The 17,381-nt window shown below is 37.6% G+C and overlaps 1 protein-coding gene across 1 annotated transcript; it reads left to right on the top strand.

Annotated features, from left to right (window-relative positions):
* Window positions 1-11,566: 11,566 nt before the first annotated feature.
* Window positions 11,567-12,676, top strand: LOC139725702 (galanin receptor 2a-like). The gene has a single exon (XM_071636784.1). It carries the CDS (start codon window positions 11,567-11,569, stop codon window positions 12,674-12,676), a length of 1,110 nt encoding a protein of 369 aa, XP_071492885.1.
* The last annotated feature ends 4,705 nt before the right edge of the window (window positions 12,677-17,381 follow it).

Below are 17,381 nucleotides of genomic sequence, written 5' to 3' on the forward strand. Positions count from 1 at the left end.
TCAATAGGCCAACATCCTCGATACGGGACAAAATTAAAACAATGCCGAGTCAGATAAACTAATACTAATAATATTAATACTAAATACTGTATTCTCCGGCCAGAAGGCCTCACTATTTTTAACAAGAATAAAGCACTAAATTCGTGGTGAGGCCTTTACGCCAGCAAGCAAATTAAAGAGAATCACCTGTCAAACTGATACACATATAACAATAACAATCAGCACATCGTATAGTCCCATAGATGATCATCTATAATGTATGGGACTATCCATTGTGCTGATTGTTATCGGTATTGTTATTGTTAGGAAATGCTTGGAAACAAGTAGAAATTACAAAGTTTCCTATGAAAAAATAACGTAGGAAAGTAATGAAGTTTTGATCAGAACTAAATCCCTCTTGTTTTTTTTTTTTCTGCTGTTTTCATCACCAATACCGAGATGCAGCTTATCCGCCATTGCGACCGTATCGCCGGCGAATACGGTAAATAATGCTATTATGATATAGGGTTGCAGGCATTATGAATTAAATGAATGATTTTTCAAATTTATACAAGACGATTCAAAACTCGAAGATTTTTTCAAAGAAATTTCATGATTTAGGGCCTCTACGAATAGACGTTGATCTTTTTGTTTCTTCGAGTATTGTTGAAATAGCATACAAAGTGTCGTACGGAAGTGTGGGGAGATTTTGGGAAAGTGCACGGCATTTCAAGTTTAAGGAAGTATTAAAGCAGGAAGGGATTGGGTAGAAGAAAGGGGAAAATCTCGATTGTTTGAGGAAAAGAAAAAGTAAGGACAACAACAACAACAACCAGGAGAACGCAGCGGAAGATCATATGGTATGTAGTCTGGTTTCAAGAGCATTTTAAAATGCGCCCTCCACGCCGAACCACACCTCAACTTGCCAGTTCTTTCGTCGGTATAGAGGTAGAGGGTATGAATATCTGGAAAGCAAGTTAGTACCGGCAGCTGGTCTGGAAGCCAGACTTTTCTGGTAGGTTACCAAGAGACAGTCGCATGGATAATCACGGATGTGTCAATGCATCTGTTTTTTTTCCATTACTGCCCGCTTTTTTTTTTTCTTTTTTGGGGGGGTTATTGTTGTTTCCTTCCGACTTCAAGAAGACGTATCCGTTTATCCTTGGGATAGTGTGTCTAGTGAGCTTGCTTCTTTCTAATACGGAAGCTATAGCAATAGTTTGTACCAAACGGTGGCAGCATCATTGCACACACACACACACACACACACACACACACACACACACACACACACACACACACACGCACTATAATATCATAGATAAATTACACTCTACGACATTTCCTTCATTTTAGGGCATATTCATAGATCCATATACACATTGATATACCGAGTGTCCTTTTACTGTTTGATGGACGTTTAAAGACCACCCAACGAGGAATTTTCATAATTTCAGATTTGTAATAACCTGTTCTAGTCCAGTCAAAATACGACAAAAAGTGGGTTAACCCACAACTAATTGCAACAGAAACGATTCCACTTGCATTCGACCCGGAAGAGCTATTAAGATAACATATTAAAAGTTCCCTAAAATTCGAGTGGTGGATCAGTGTCTAATTTGCATAAATTCAAAATGGCCGCCATACAACCTGTTTAAGCCTATATCTCGGGATACGTAACCCACAGAAAGTAAATTCCGGTGTCTAAACCTATGTTTTTAGGTCAAGGAATACAATTATGTTATCTGTAGCAACTTTCAAGCATCCCTTTATATATTTTTTGCATATATTTGCACATAATTACATGTAAAATGGCCGTCATATTGCCTGTGCAATCCCGTATCTTCGTATACCATTAATGTAGTACACTCAGGGATAAGTCGCTATATATCTGGACATAAAACCCGCAGAAAATATATTCTGGTGTCTAAACCTATGTTTTTTTAGGTCAGGGAATACAATTATGGTACATGTATAAGCAGTAACTTTCAAGCTTCCCTTTATACATTTTTTTGCATATATTTGCATTTAATAAATGCAAAATGGCCGCCATAATAGCTCTACAGGCTTATATCTCTATCTGTAAAAGGTACCCAGTGGTGGTGTCTATGGTCTTAATTTTACTGCTGAAAATCACTGTTGTAGAATACGTTCCACTCAGGAATAATTACTTATATTTCACTAAAAATTTGCATATATTTATACATAAATCTATTCAAATGAAGAGTTGCATATATCCACAGGCTACTCTACAAAAGTTTCATGAGTTTGGACATTTGTTTAGAGAATGTTCTTGTCATATCAGGATACAATGTCACTCACTCACTTTCTGAATAAAAGACCCACGGGTCAGCCCTCACTGGAGTATCTCAAGTTCACCTTCCATGCATTCTTACAGACTATTACTTGGGAGAGAGGAAATTGGAAGACTTTGGGAACCTCTAGGGCCATATCTAGAAGCCTTTAGGGACCTCCATGGCCCAGGGAGGCATGATGTTCATATATTCATGACACTAGCGATAAATGCACCTACAGTACTAAGTTTGTTGAAAATTTGACCATATGTTTTCAAAAAGAGGATCAAATATCAAAAGTGGCCCCCAATAATTTGGTCCCAGCCCCAAGGCGTCCGCACCTAGATAATATTTTAGGTGCCTTTGGGCATCCTGTGGCCTGGGGTGGGGTGGGGGTTGGGGTAGATGGTACCCGTAATATATATATATATATATATATATATATATATATATGTATATACATATGTATAAAAGAATACGAAGTATGGTGGTAATGCATTTCAGTTCAACATTGCTATTTATTCAGACCAAATTTTCGACGGATACATTCGTCTTCCTCAGGATCGACAATGACGATTGTGAAGAAAGACGAATGTTTTCGTCGAAAATTTGGTCTGACTAAATAGCACTGTTGGACTGAAATGCATTACCACCCTAATTCGTCATCTTTTCTGTACTAGTACCAACACGCGGATTACAGGTATCATATATATATATATATATATATATATATATATATATATATGTATATATATATATATGTATATATATATATATATATATATATGTGTGTGTGTGTGTGTGTGTGTGTGTGTGTGTGTGTGTGTGTGAGGGTGTGTGAGTGTGTGAGGGGAGATGTTTTTTTTATAATAGATTCCTTAATTTCGGGGTTCTGGGACCTTTTGGACATGGTGTATTTAAACACCTTGAAAGTCTATCATCCTTGGGATGCTACTTGCCTAGTTTGTTGAAAATCTGTCATTACATGGGTTTTTTAAAGGGGAAGGCTAGTAACTGATCAGTGGGAATCAGTGAAAATGCTGGGAGATGATTGTTCAAATCCTTATGGGATTCATTCAAGAGTTCATTGTATATCTATTGTTGTGTGAAAATGATTTGCTTCAGAATGGTCTCATATTCAAGTAATGTGCAGTTTAATGCTTCCAGGTTAGCGTCCCTGGTCAGTGACGGAGCATTAATCTGCACATTACTTGAATATGAGACCGTTCTGAAGCAAATCATTTTCACACAACATTAGATATACAATGAACTCTTGAATGAATACCATAAGGATTGGAACAATCATCTCCCAGCATTTCCACTGATTCCCACTGATCAGTTACTAGCCTTCCCCTTTAAAGAGAACCTGGAAATGGTTTTTGAACATGTATGCATGACCGACGACCGGACGGTAGAAGATAAATGATGGCTATTCGCAATATTAGCTTGAACCTTTTTTGCTGTCTTGAACCTTTGGCTAAGATGAGTTTAAAATCTAATGGATCAAAGTCACTTGATTTCAAGAAAACTTTCTTTCGTTTCCTGTACATCATTTTCATTTTCTAGCTTGTGATAATACAGATACTAAGGTATGTAATGTGATCTCTGAAAATAGAGATCAATGACAAAAGTGGAAAACGAGTATACAAAACTATAGCTTAAACTCACAGTGTTTTATGCGTTTAACACAAATTCTGGACTAGGATGGTGTGAAATAGCAGTTGATTAATTTAAAGCAAACAGGATCTCGGCTCCATTTCATACTGAAGCGTGGTAAGTCTCACGTTTGTTGTAAACTGTGTCGATGTCTTTCGAGAATGCTTCTTATTCCTAGTCACCAATTAGAACAGCATCATCTCACTCCTCAAATATTTTAGAAATACAACATTACAAGTGTCTGATAGATAATGGCCCGCATCTGACACTGGTATGGGTTGTGTGCAGTCAAATCTGTTTGCCCTGCAAATATACACTGCCAGTTGCCAACAATCCCGTCTTGCGGTTGCATCAGACTTTCTTCAGGAGTTCCTTAATAGCTGCAGCTTTGTCGGTAGAGATCAGAACATATTTTTGATTAAACATCTTCCTCAAATCGTCCCAATGCCAATGATTGTATGTCATTTCCCTTCCACTATTGAACTAGAAGAAAAGCTGCTACTGAGGTGGAGGGAAGGGACCTTTTGGAAGGGTTAAGCAGAAAATGATGTTATGTACTTTGTTTCTTATCTGATTTAAGACTGCTTTTTCGCCAGCAAAATTGAATTCAGCCTTCATGCTGCTCGCATTTCTGAAAAAAAAAAACGAAACTGTGTGTTGATGAAAATGTTATTAGTGTGAAGCCTCAATGCAATAGGAAACATTTCTTTTAATAAAGCTGCAGATACAACACGAAAAATTGTAAAAGTAAGACTTGTAAGAATTTATATGTGTTGTTATATGAGCGTGAAGCCAATGAGAAGGATGCTGTTTGTATTGATCGACTGATGAATCCAGAGTACTAGTAATGGGAATGTTAAGGCATTTCCCTTTTTGTTTTCTTTTTCTTTGTATCTGGCTGTAAATCACAATGTTTTACATTTTCAGTAAGTCACTGGGTGAAACCGGGCAAAATATGACAAAATCCACTTCCATACAAATTATCACGGTCATATGTTGCTCATTGATAAACATGCCTTTACCAAAAGTTTTGCAACAAAGGACACAAGTATCGACTAAACATGGATGTAAATCATCGCAGGTAAGAAAAAAGATGATTGAAAAAAAATTGTGTGTACCGTAAGCACACTTTGAAAGCTATATGAGATATGTCCAAACTCATGAAACTTGTGTAGAGTAGCTTATGGATAATCATGAACTTGATGACATGTCCCCCCCCCCTTTGGCAAAAAAAAACAAAAACAGAGAAGAAATTAAATATCATGCAATCATGAAATTTTTTAACGATTCCTACTACATAATTTCAGACTTAATATTTGTGTACCTATTGAGCACACTTTGGAAGATAAGTTGAGATTACAGTTAAATAAAGATATGTTCTATTCGATGCTACTTACAGTTGTTTTCTGTTTTGAGGCTTTATCTCAAGAAAATGTGAGTACAATGTAATACAATACTTTTGATAAATGCAAGAATATACACACTAGGTGTAGGATAATCATCAAGGTTGTGAATGGTATTATAACAATTTGCCCTTGATATCTTGGATGTAGACATTACAGTACAATTAACGTTCTGCACCTTGTATTCGTATATCCGAAATCATATTCACGGTCGTAATTTGAATAGATTTATGTATAAATATATGCACATTTTTAGTGAAATGTAGGTAACGATTCCTGAGTGGAACGTATTTTACATCAGTGATTCTCAGCAGTAAAATTAAGACCACAGACACCATCATTATGTACGTTTTACAGATAGAAATATAAGCCTGTAGTGGCATTATGGCGGCCATTTTGCATTTAATTGAATGCAAATATGTGAAAAAAAAAATGTACAAAGGGAAGTTTGAAAGTTACTGCTTATATCATAATTGTATTCCCTGACCTAAAAAACATAGGTTTAGACACCAGAACCAATTTTCTACGGGTTTTATGTCCAGATATATAGCGACTTGTTCCTGAGTGTACTACATTAATGATATACGAAGATACGGGATTGCGCAGGCAATATGGCGGCCATTTTGTATGTAATTGTATGCAAATAAATGCAAAAACTATATAAAAGGATGCTTGAAAGTTGCTATACATAACATAATTGTATTCCTTGACTTAAAAAACATAGGATTAGACACCGCAATTTACTTTCTGTGGGATATATATCCCCAGATATAGGCATAAATAGGTTGCATGGCGGCCATTTTGAATTTATGCAAATTAGACACTGATCCACCACTCGAATTTTAGGGAACTTTTAGTATGTTATTTTGATAGCTCTTCCGGGTCAAATGCAAGTGGAATCGTTTCTGTTGCAATTAGTTGTGGGTCATTTCATATTTTGACTGGACTATTCACGATATCTTCATCTACTTGCACTTTCTATGTAGCACATAATGTCGTAGCACATAGTGTAGCATTCATAGGGCAGTTCAATACCAGACAGAAGTTACACTAAAAAGAAAGAGTTCAATTTTACAAGCAAAACAGCTCAGATTTTTATTAAAATAAAAAAGACGAAGTTGTGAAACTATGAAGTGCAATTGCGTGTTTTTTGTAGATGTCCTTGTTACAATGTGTATTACAATGAGTATTGCTACAATGGCATTCAAAGTGTAAATCATACGGAAATGTGGGGAGATTGTTAAATCTTTTATCATGTGTTTTGAATGGACTCTACCCAATTTACATACTTTCTAGTAAAAAAAAAAAACTTTTCCTCGTGACTCCGTAGAATGTAAATGAAGAATAATTTCTAATCTTTCCAAGAGATAAGTTTTCTCATTTTACAAAAACATATGATTAGTGGAATATTCAATGACCAGAGCATTATCCACGAAAGGTAAATATAGTGAATTCTAGGAATTCGGAATAAATCCAGCAACGACGGAGTCAATTTACAACGTCAAGTTCCGAAGGTTCCTGGTTGTATAGCTGCAACAAACGATTATATGTGTGTGTTTTGTCGGTGACGTACTGTATAACGACTCGTGAAACTAAGACAGAGGCATTCTAACGAGAATAATAACGGAAATAGTGGACTGATGCGGTATATTGCCGTTGAGGAGGTCGGTGTCCATTTTCTCTATGATTGGTACTTCGACCGCTGACAAAATTTTACTATACCTCTACGCAGTTCACTTGCCATTCAAGGTGAAAGATTGATGCACTTTTCCAGCTATGAACCGGATTTGTAACACTTTTTTTTCCTGATTCAAGTGGTTCAAAGGTAGCAAAAATTGTGGGTATATGGACGAAGTTTATTTTACGTCGTTTCAGGATGAGAAATGTTTACTCTTTAAAGTAAACCCGGTGGAATACGACATGCTGCAACGGAGCGCCGATATTTTCATCAGATTTCGATTCTAGAGTGAGAGGCTGTGGAAGTACGTTGGAAACCACTCAGTTTGAGCGACAAATAACAAAAAGCGGCGCCTTTTTCTGAGAAGATGTGAAAGTACATGCTTGCATACCGGAAGTTGAGGAAAACTTGAACCTTGATATACTGACAGGCACGGTAAGATATCAATGATTTACTTCTCTTATACTGATTAGACTCCTGCACGACTGTGATGATTATACAACATTACAGACATGAAGAGTTTTACCCGAAAACGAGCTAATTCAATTCTTGTTAAGTTGAGATATTTGTGATTAAAGCTGCTGGAAAACAAAGAAATTAATAAGAAAATATGGGGTATCTTTAATCAGAACTCTTAGAATATTCCTTTATATTATGTTACAAGTGAGGTATCACCGGAAAGGTTTCATTTTGCTCTATCTGACGATGGACATACTTTAAAATGTTTAAAAATGGCGCTTAGCTCATTTTGCAATGAAACTTTTCACATCTAGGTCAGGTATCTACGTCAGATATGACGTGATCTGTTAGTCTGGAAAATTTACTCTGGAAAATGTGCGGAAAGGGTGGAAAATAAGATTACAAATCATAATTAATTGCCTAAAACTTACCTTTCTCGTTAAAAGTACCTGCATTTCAATAATGAACATGTCTGAGCGGCGATATACCAATACATACCACAACTGCACATGCATTTTCCTTCATATATGACAGTACAACTGTTTTTATCTTCTGCGCGTTTTAGTTTATACATTTTTCAAAGCTGCGTTCTGTAGTTTATACCCCAGCTTGCTGGCGACGGATATCAGAAGATCAAAACAAGGAAGACTGTTTAAAATGTTTTTAACACTTTTGACCTATAGACCACATGCATCAATATTGCGACATGATGAATGTCCATGTGTAGTACAAGGTCCATGATAGACCGTGTCTGTAATTTATTACAATTTATGGACGTTTTTTTTTTTTTCCTATAGCCCAGCAACCAAGCATTTCATTTACCTGCTCCCTTCCATGAAGTTCCATGGAAAAGCATTCGGCTAATTGTAGCTATAGGTATATGGTAAACCTCCGGCATGCTTTGTTGTTCTTCCAAAGGGTGACTTTTGTAAACAAAGCATTGCATAAAATCTGAATACTTTCCAGAACTTGTATACTGTTTGCAACAACGTCTACATTGTGTCTCTAAGGTGTTTTAATGAATGTTTAACTCATTGCCATGTATTGCCACCTGAGACGATGCTGTTACTACAAAATCCAATATTTTTCCTTACATTATTTCCGAATCTTAACAGTCTCAATTCATTATCCCTCTCCTAATGCAATCATTTGGCGTGTTTTGCTCACCCTGAACGTTTATAGTACAATATTTAACCATAAAAACGGTTAAGTCATTCTGTATAAACCTATACAGTCTGAATATCTTTTGATATACATGTATTCTGAATAATCACCTACCCGGTATTACGAAACATGTTCCTCCTGATTAAACAATTTGATATTTATCGACCGCGGAACTATTACTCTCGAATTGATGCCTGTTGTCCATTAACAATAAAGTGATCTAATGCCAGTACATTAAATCTTAATGTGGGTGGTAATCAACGTGGGCCATCGTGTTGACGATTACAGCTTGTCATTCCGAAGGTTCGTTAATCCGAAACCAATATAAGGTTCGTAAATGCAAATAAGGTTCGTTAAAGGGAACGTATTAAATTTTCAGATTGACGATTCTTTATAACATTGATTTTTAGAATTAACAAACCTTCCGAATAACAAACCTTCGGAGTGATAATGATAAGGATAATAATAATAATGATAATAATGGCTACTTGAATAGCGAAGCAAAAATAACATTAATTAATCTATATAAGTATACGGATTTTGTGTGTTTCGGAATGATGAACGTTATTTCATTTGCGGATAAACGGATCCCTCAGAAATAACGAATATCACTTATGTTTATATACTCTATAAGATTGTAAGTTTATGGTCATCAAGGGGTTATAAGTGTAGAGCATGTACTACGTCGCTTTTCAGCTGTAGTTTATGCAAGCTTGGTAAACATTCCGCTTTTTCAGGGAAAAATAAGATAAGTGACTTGGCGTTTCGATATTATCTTTCATCATTTCCTGGTTCATAGCTACCGCCGATCAATAACACACAATAACACACAAAGGAAACGTAACAAGACGAAACCGGGAAAGAATCAGAACAGGGAAATGCGGAAATTTTGTTGCTTAGGAAAGAACCACTCGAGGTCAGGCATGGGTTTTGGTTGTGGACATCGGATTCAAACAATTTATTTCTTTATTTATTTATTTTGGTGGTGGTGGTGGTAACGATTCTTTAGATGAAACTTACGAAGTTTACATGCTTATTTGATGCAACAGTATCGATTACTTTCAATGTGTGAATCGGAAGAGATAGTGAGATCAATGATATTCTGGATATATCTCTCACATTGGTTAGTACACCCACCCACCCACACACACACACACACACACACACACACACACACACACACATATATATATATATATATATATATATATAATGTCACAACAGAGGGATGTAGGGAATGCATTAATTACCAATCTTGATTTTAATGAATAATCCGAATTTTCGAGGATCCTTCCTCTTCATCAGGGATGACAGTGCGAATTTTTACTTTTACCTTGTTTTTTGCTTTATTCTGTTTAAATGTATGCAAATTGGTGTGAATGTCTTGTTGCTGTCTATATTCCGTTTGATTGGCTTCTTCTTATTATTATTTTCCATTTCTGTTCAAATGCATGCAAATTGGTTGCTATTTTGCTTTCATGTTTATGTCTCATCAAGCCCTTGAAAAAGGCTGGTTACACAGTCGAAAGCTTGGGAAATAAAGGCCATAGTGAACATCACTGCAACGTCTCCGAGTCATTCTTCCGTCACACATATACATATATACATATATACACATACATATACATATACATGATATATAAATCATTTGCAAAATTTAAATCACGTTTTGTCTATGATTATAGGGCAGCGCTTCTCAACCTTTTTTAATCAGCATGACCAGAGACCCATTTTGGTTCCTACAAAGTTGCTGTTGTTGTTGTTGTTGATTTAGGCCCAGCCAATCGCAAGTTACATGTGTAGATCGAATACATTTTTTTTGTTGAATATAATAAACATGGCGACCCACCTGCGAGAGCTAAACAGCCTACTGGTTGAGAAACACTGATTTGGATAACTCTTTAGCCCCTGTTATAAAAAAAAAATGTCGTTACAAAACTAACGCGAATCTTTATATTACACTAATCTATAATCTTTTTTAACAAACTTTAGTGGAGATGTGGTTTCTGGTGAAAGAGGAACTTTCAGGACAAAGATCATTTGAACCATATCTTGGCATATCTGATTGTGGCCGAGTGCGAGTTAACTTCATTCTTGTTAATTTGAGATATTCGCGATCATGAAACTACTAAAAAAAAAAACAGTCAACATACTGGGGAAATATGGAATATATTTTGAAAACATAACTTCAAGAATATTCCTTCTTATGTAACCAGTAGGAAGGGCTCTTTGGAATGCTATCATTTTGCTCTATCTGAAGAGGGACTTACTTCAAAAGGTTTAAAATGGCACTTACGCTGTTTGTACGCTCAAACTCTTCACTTTCTTACCTGATGTCAATTTTCACGAAAATTTTCTCGTTCCATTGAGTTGGTATTACACGTCGAGGTGAACGTGGAGTGGCATTTCGCTTTATGTTAAGAGGAAATCCTACTACCCACTACTTCCCACAAATGATGACGACACTGTTTAACCCGAAAACAAACAGATCTAGATTTTGGTAGCCAAGGTCTGACACACCACAGGTGCATAAAACAAGAAGTTGACTTCTCGCTTCTGTAAACTTTCCTACGTATCAGATCAGAGAGTGTGTGTTTTACCCTCGTTCATCTAAATGATGATAACAAATGGACTCCAGCTTTAATCTCAAGGTGTGCATACATTATAGAAAATCTGAGTCCGATTTCGTTTAAGCTGAACAGGCTGAACTGAACAAAACTGAACTATAATAAAGCCATATTTTCTATGTATCATATCATCATTTATAAAAGATTTTAAATGTCGGTATCCATTTTTAATATTTGTCTTATTTTTGTGTTTTGTTTCTTCCAGGTCTGTATCAGTCGTATCTCAAGGATCGGGGACCATCTAAAGTTGATCACTACTGTACACACAAGATACAATCAGCTGACAGCAATCTTCTATTGTTAGGAATGTCTTCTGCCGATCTCTCCACCTTCGCACCGGTCCAAACTACGACCAGCGGCGTTCACGAAGCCATGAATGGTTCCGACAACGATTGGGTGCGGACCCCAATGGATTGGCAGTGGTGGCGGGTCATCACGCTTCTACTCTCATTGGTCGGCATAGTGGGAAACCTTCTGGTGATGCTGGTTCTCTTACGTCCAAGACGCTCTCGCTCTTCCACAGATACCCTGATCGCCGGGCTGGCCGTCGCTGACTTCTTCACATCCATCTTCATCTTCCCGCTACCAGAATTCGAGAGGGTACCGAGTACGCTTGGTGCCCAGTTCTACTGTCGCATCATCTTCTCCCATATCTTCATGTGGACTTCCATCTGCGCTTCCATATTCACCCTCACGACCATCTCTGTTGAAAGGCTGCTGGCAGTGCGCTTTCCGTTCACCTTCAAGCGGCTCTTTACGGACCAGCGCACCAAACTGACCCTTGTCCTCATCTGGCTCTTCGCAGCACTCATTAACACTCAGAGCACCTACGTCACTTTCATCCGTGACAACAAATGCGTTGTGGAACCTCCGACGCCGCAATTTCAGCAGTTCATCGGCGTCTTCTTCTTCTTGGTTGAGTACCTACTCCCAGTGGTGACCATGATAACCGCGCACGTTCTCACCATACGCAGCCTGAACAACCGCGCGCAGGCATTGACTACGACCAAAAATCGCAGGAAGCCAGATCTCAAGCTACTCGAGGCGCGTCGCCGCGTGGTGGAAATGCTATTCCTCGTGCTCGTCACGTTCATCATCTGCTGGACCCCCGATCAATTTGGTTTCCTTGCCTTAAGTGTGGGCATCGTAGACTTTTCTCATCTTTACAGTCCCCTCTATCGCACGTTAGTGGTGCTGGCCTTCGTCAATTCCTGCGCGAATCCGGTTATTTACGCGGCGAGGAATGTGAACTTTCGGACTGCGCTCAAGGAGCTCTTTAGATTATCAGGTAAAGACGGGATCAAATCCAAAGCAGTGTTTGCCGTGGCTGATGACAGTAGCAAAGCATCTACTGAAATGTTAGACAAGTCGGACACTGGAGCCAGCAGCTTGGATGATCTGGATGACCCCGCTTAATCATCAAAGAAGATCAGTTCAATTTTGGTCCAGAACACATCCGTGAAACAGTGACAAATCATGTTCAGGGGGGTGTTTCATCAATTTAGTCAGCGCTGACAAGTTGTTAGTCTCTGACAATTTCAGGAAAATCCTTGGTCTTGATTGGCTGAGATGCTCTGGTCACTGACTGTAACTATGGTGATTGTCAGAGATTGACAACTTGGTCGGCGCTGACAACTTTCATGAAACGGTACCCAGAGCAGGGGCGGATCCAGGAATTCTGTAAAGGGGGGGGGGGCGTGACTAATTTTCTGGTGCTACTTCCGGGTTTCATTTCATTTTTTTTTTCATTTTTATTTCTTTTGTTTTTAACGAAAATAAAGGGAGAGGGGCGTGCGCCGGTTGCGCCCCCCTCTGGATCCGCCACTGCAGAGATGCTCCGAACAATTTTGAATCTCGTAAGGAAGATTATAATAGATATCAGGCAGCGCAGATGGTGCGCGCTCCTTTACATGAATAGCGTGGAATGCAAAACGGTGTAATTTGCGATTTCCCTGAAAACCGAAATAAAGATTCACCTCTTTGTATAAAGACTACAAATTTAAATGTAACTCAACTTTTGTAGTTTATCGAAATTGCCGTGCAACGTGATGCAAAGTTGATTACAAAATAGTAGATGAAATGTTTGCCTTGACTTCGTCTACAATATTTAGAATAATTTTGACATGTAATATACTGAATCAAATATTTGATATTTCATTTGATTTGATTTCATGTACATAATTTAGAATATTGAAATGTAATATGCGGATTCAAAATAGTTCACATTATTTTGATCGACTTGATTTCGTGTACATAATACCTATTAAAACTAAGTAAGGGAAATGAACTGATTCAAGATATTTTTCCCAACACACGTATATGACCAAATTTGTTTCCGGATGGCGGACTTTACCTCCATAGTAGGCCTACATTCTCGCATCATTATATGCCTCATCATTGTGTACATAAAATGCACGCGTTTGTAAATATTTTACAGGATCACTTTTCAGCGGGTCATGTGGATTACACTATTCATGTATATGAATAACATAAATGGATAAATAAATGAATATATAGATATGAAAATAAACACAGCACATATTGTACAGTTTTCTTGTGATTCATCGTTTGTTTTTGTTTTCTAATGTAGCTATTAACCTACTTTCAATAAAGCTCAAAGTTATAGTGCAGTGTGTTGAAAGGTTGTGGTTTGCTTATTAATTTGGCTGCTGTATTGCGTGCCTGTTACTTTGAACAAACTATCATATTTTCTGTCGAAGCCCCTCTCGACGAGAATGTGTGTATGTTAATGTGTACGTAAATGCTGGTACTTTCTAAAAGGACGTGATCCTAACTGTTGGAATCTTATTCAAAAAATAAAAACAATAACAGGGAGGATCCGGTACACGGGAGAAGGTTGTTTGTATACGGGTAGTGAAATTATTTCCATCCACCATGTAATTTAGATAAGTCAAAATCAACGATCAGGAGTTCAACCCTGGGTTACACGTAGCAAGACAGTATATGTGGTATGTACTGGCTGGTTCCGTTTGCTTCTTGAATCAACACTTCTGCTGGACCACTAATGCCAACACATTTGAGAGGGAAACAGAACCAGCTTGACACATAGACACCCACACCTAATCACGTTGTTTGTTACGTTTTGGGTATATACCTTCGTGGAAATTTGCACGCAATCTGATCTATAGGTACGTGCTCACGCTATGTGTGGTACATGGTACATAAAATTATGTCATAATACAGTTTGTTAAATAAAACGAACAAATTGAATCCATGGACGTTAAGAAAAAAAGCAGACGTTATCAACTGTGAAGAACCCATAACATTAGTCAGGTCACTGCTCCAAGTTAGAGCCTTTATGAAGCAGATCCCTGAAAACGTTTATTGTTGTTGTTGTTGTTGTTGCTGCTGCTGCTGCTGTTGTTGATGTTGGTATTGTTGTGGTTGTTGTTGTTGTTGCTGCTGCTGTTGTTGTTGCTACTATCGTTGTTGTTGTTGTTGCTGTTGTTGTTTTTACATGCAGGGGTGCTGAACCCCTGAGCCACCCGACAGGTTGCCGGATATTAAGCAGCATGTCATAATAAAGGGAGGATTATTTCAACAAATTCTCACGCTCTCACGCTGATATTTAGCACTCTCAAGCAAAATAAATGTTTTGATAAATAAACAAATAGGAGAGTTAGTAAATAAATCCAAAACCCAATGAATCAAACAATGTGCCTTTAAAGGACAAGTTCACATTCATAGACATGTGGATTGAGTGAACACAGCAATATCAGTAGTACGCCTCAGTGAGAGTTACAGGAAAATCGGACACTCTCTTCAAAAGTTATTAGAATTTTTGTAGTTTCTGCTCAGTCACTGCTGGATGAGAAGAGTACTTACAGCCTGTGATGTCACATGTGTACAACAATATAAAGAAAATATAAAGAAAATTCAACATATTTTGACTTTTCACACATAATAAAAAACACTTAATTGACTTGCCTCTTTCAGAATACGGGGGGATAATATTACCATTAACATACGTCAGTGACAAGTCGAGGAAATGTGCACTCTTTTCAAAAAGCAAAATCTTGTGAAATTCTCTTTAAATTTTCTTTGTTTCGTTCTACGCATATGACATCATGTACTGTAGTAAAGTCTTCTCATCCAGTTGTGACTGTGCAAACAGCTAGCAAATACTTTAAAAATTCATAACTTTTGAACAGAGTTTGTCTGATTTTCCTGAAACGTTCACTGATGTGTGCTACTGATATTGCTGCAGTCTCTCAATCCACATGTACTTAGTATATGAAGGTGAACTTGTCCTTTAGAAGATGCATGCCCATGTAAAAATAAGCAACTGCTCCACTTCAGTTCTGATCTCTATACTTTGGAGAAAAAAAAAATCAATTCCACTGCCTTCTCAAATCGAGTGGTTGACGACTATCAGTACAACAAACTATAAACAGCATTAGAAATAAGAAACGATATAAAAAAAAAACCTCTATCTTTGAATTCGTCTAAGCGTACGTTGAAACTTTTTTGTTGAATTCATATTAAGACATATATTATTTATTACTTAGCTGATCTCTACAACCTTGGGGTTCCTCGTCAATCATTGAATTCATCATTGTGTATTTTTTACATTATCTTATTTGTACAAACTTTGCTCAGCTGCTCGAGCTCTGAAGCACCTCAATTCCCTCTTCCAATCCCGATGTTCAGCGTGTTTGCGTTTTCTTTCATTTCCTGTTTTCTTTCTTTCCTTTCTTTCCATTATTCTTTTGTGCTTTAGTACTTTCATTGGTATACCCTTCTGTCAAGTCATGTAATGTCGTTGTGTTTCTCCTGTCTTCTTCTCTCCTGTCTTGTTCTGTCCTGTTTTTTGTAAACAAATATGTTCACAAGAATCCTTTGAGTGGTTCACAATTTGAGTAGTTTACAATACCGGATGTTTTTACTCACATGTTCAGGAAAAACTATTTGATTCATAATCATCATACTCGCCAAAGTGACGCATTTCACCTTCCACGTACTCGAACAATTTTCGCTAAAAAAAAGACCGGCCCTAGATACTGGAATGACCTCTCACAAGTTGCTCGTCTTTATATTAATTTAAACGCAAATTAAAAGAGTCTTTAAAAGGCGTTTTTACATCAGCCCGATAAAAATCCAAAGCTCAAGATATTTTTCGCGATTGCGAATTAGCGCGCTATTTCATTTCTTATTCACATCAGTCTGAAGAGAATTAGCCCGATTTTTTGTCGAGCTATAATTCGACAGCTGAGTATGTGCAAACAGCATCAGTAATTGTGTGTGCCCTCTCAAAAATTCCTCATGATTTGTGTGCAGTTTGCCACGATCGATCGATCGATCGATGAGTGCATATCTTGCAGAAACTGAATAATTGTAGTGTCTTATGTAATATTGTGGTATGTCATTAGGCGTTTTCACATCAGCCCGATAAAAATCCAAGCTCGAGATATTTTCGAGATTGCGATTGCTATTTCATTTCTTATTCACATCAGCCCGAAGAGAATTAGCTCGAAATTTTTTTCGAGCTAATTCGACAGCTGAGCATGTGTAAACAGCATCAACAATGTGTGCACTTTCAAAAATTTCTCATGATTTGTGTGCAGTTTGCCTCGATCGATCGAGTCACACCCGCTATACGCATGATGGGATGCATCGCGCTAATTTCTCGAGTCGTTTTCACATCATCAAATACCGCGCTACTATCCCGCTATTTCAGAAATTTCCCGAGTTGGACTCAAGAAATTTTCTCGATCAGAGCGATACAATTAGCGCGCTAATTTGTGTTCATATTATCAAATAGCGCGCTATATATTTCGTGATCGGGTTAATTTATCAAGTCAGAAAATAGCGCGCTATTTCGAAACATCGGGCTGATGTGAAAACGCCTATTTAGCGCTCTACTATCCCGCTATTTCAGTAATTTCAAGAGTTGGTCTTAAGAAATTTGCTCGATAAGAGCGATACAATTAGCGCGCTGATTTGTGTTCACATTATCAAATAGCGCGCTATTTCGTGATCGGGTTAATTTCTCAAGTCAGAAAATAGCGCGCTATTTCGAAACATCGGGCTGATGTGAAAACGCCTAATGTCCGATCAAACATTCTTGTCAACACGCTTCAGATTCCATTTTGGGTCTTGC

This window comes from Diadema antillarum, unplaced genomic scaffold (assembly GCF_040938485.1).
Source record: "Diadema antillarum isolate AM-2024a unplaced genomic scaffold, OU_Dant_1.0 seq00000054_RagTag, whole genome shotgun sequence".
Classification (NCBI taxonomy): domain Eukaryota; kingdom Metazoa; phylum Echinodermata; class Echinoidea; order Diadematoida; family Diadematidae; genus Diadema; species Diadema antillarum.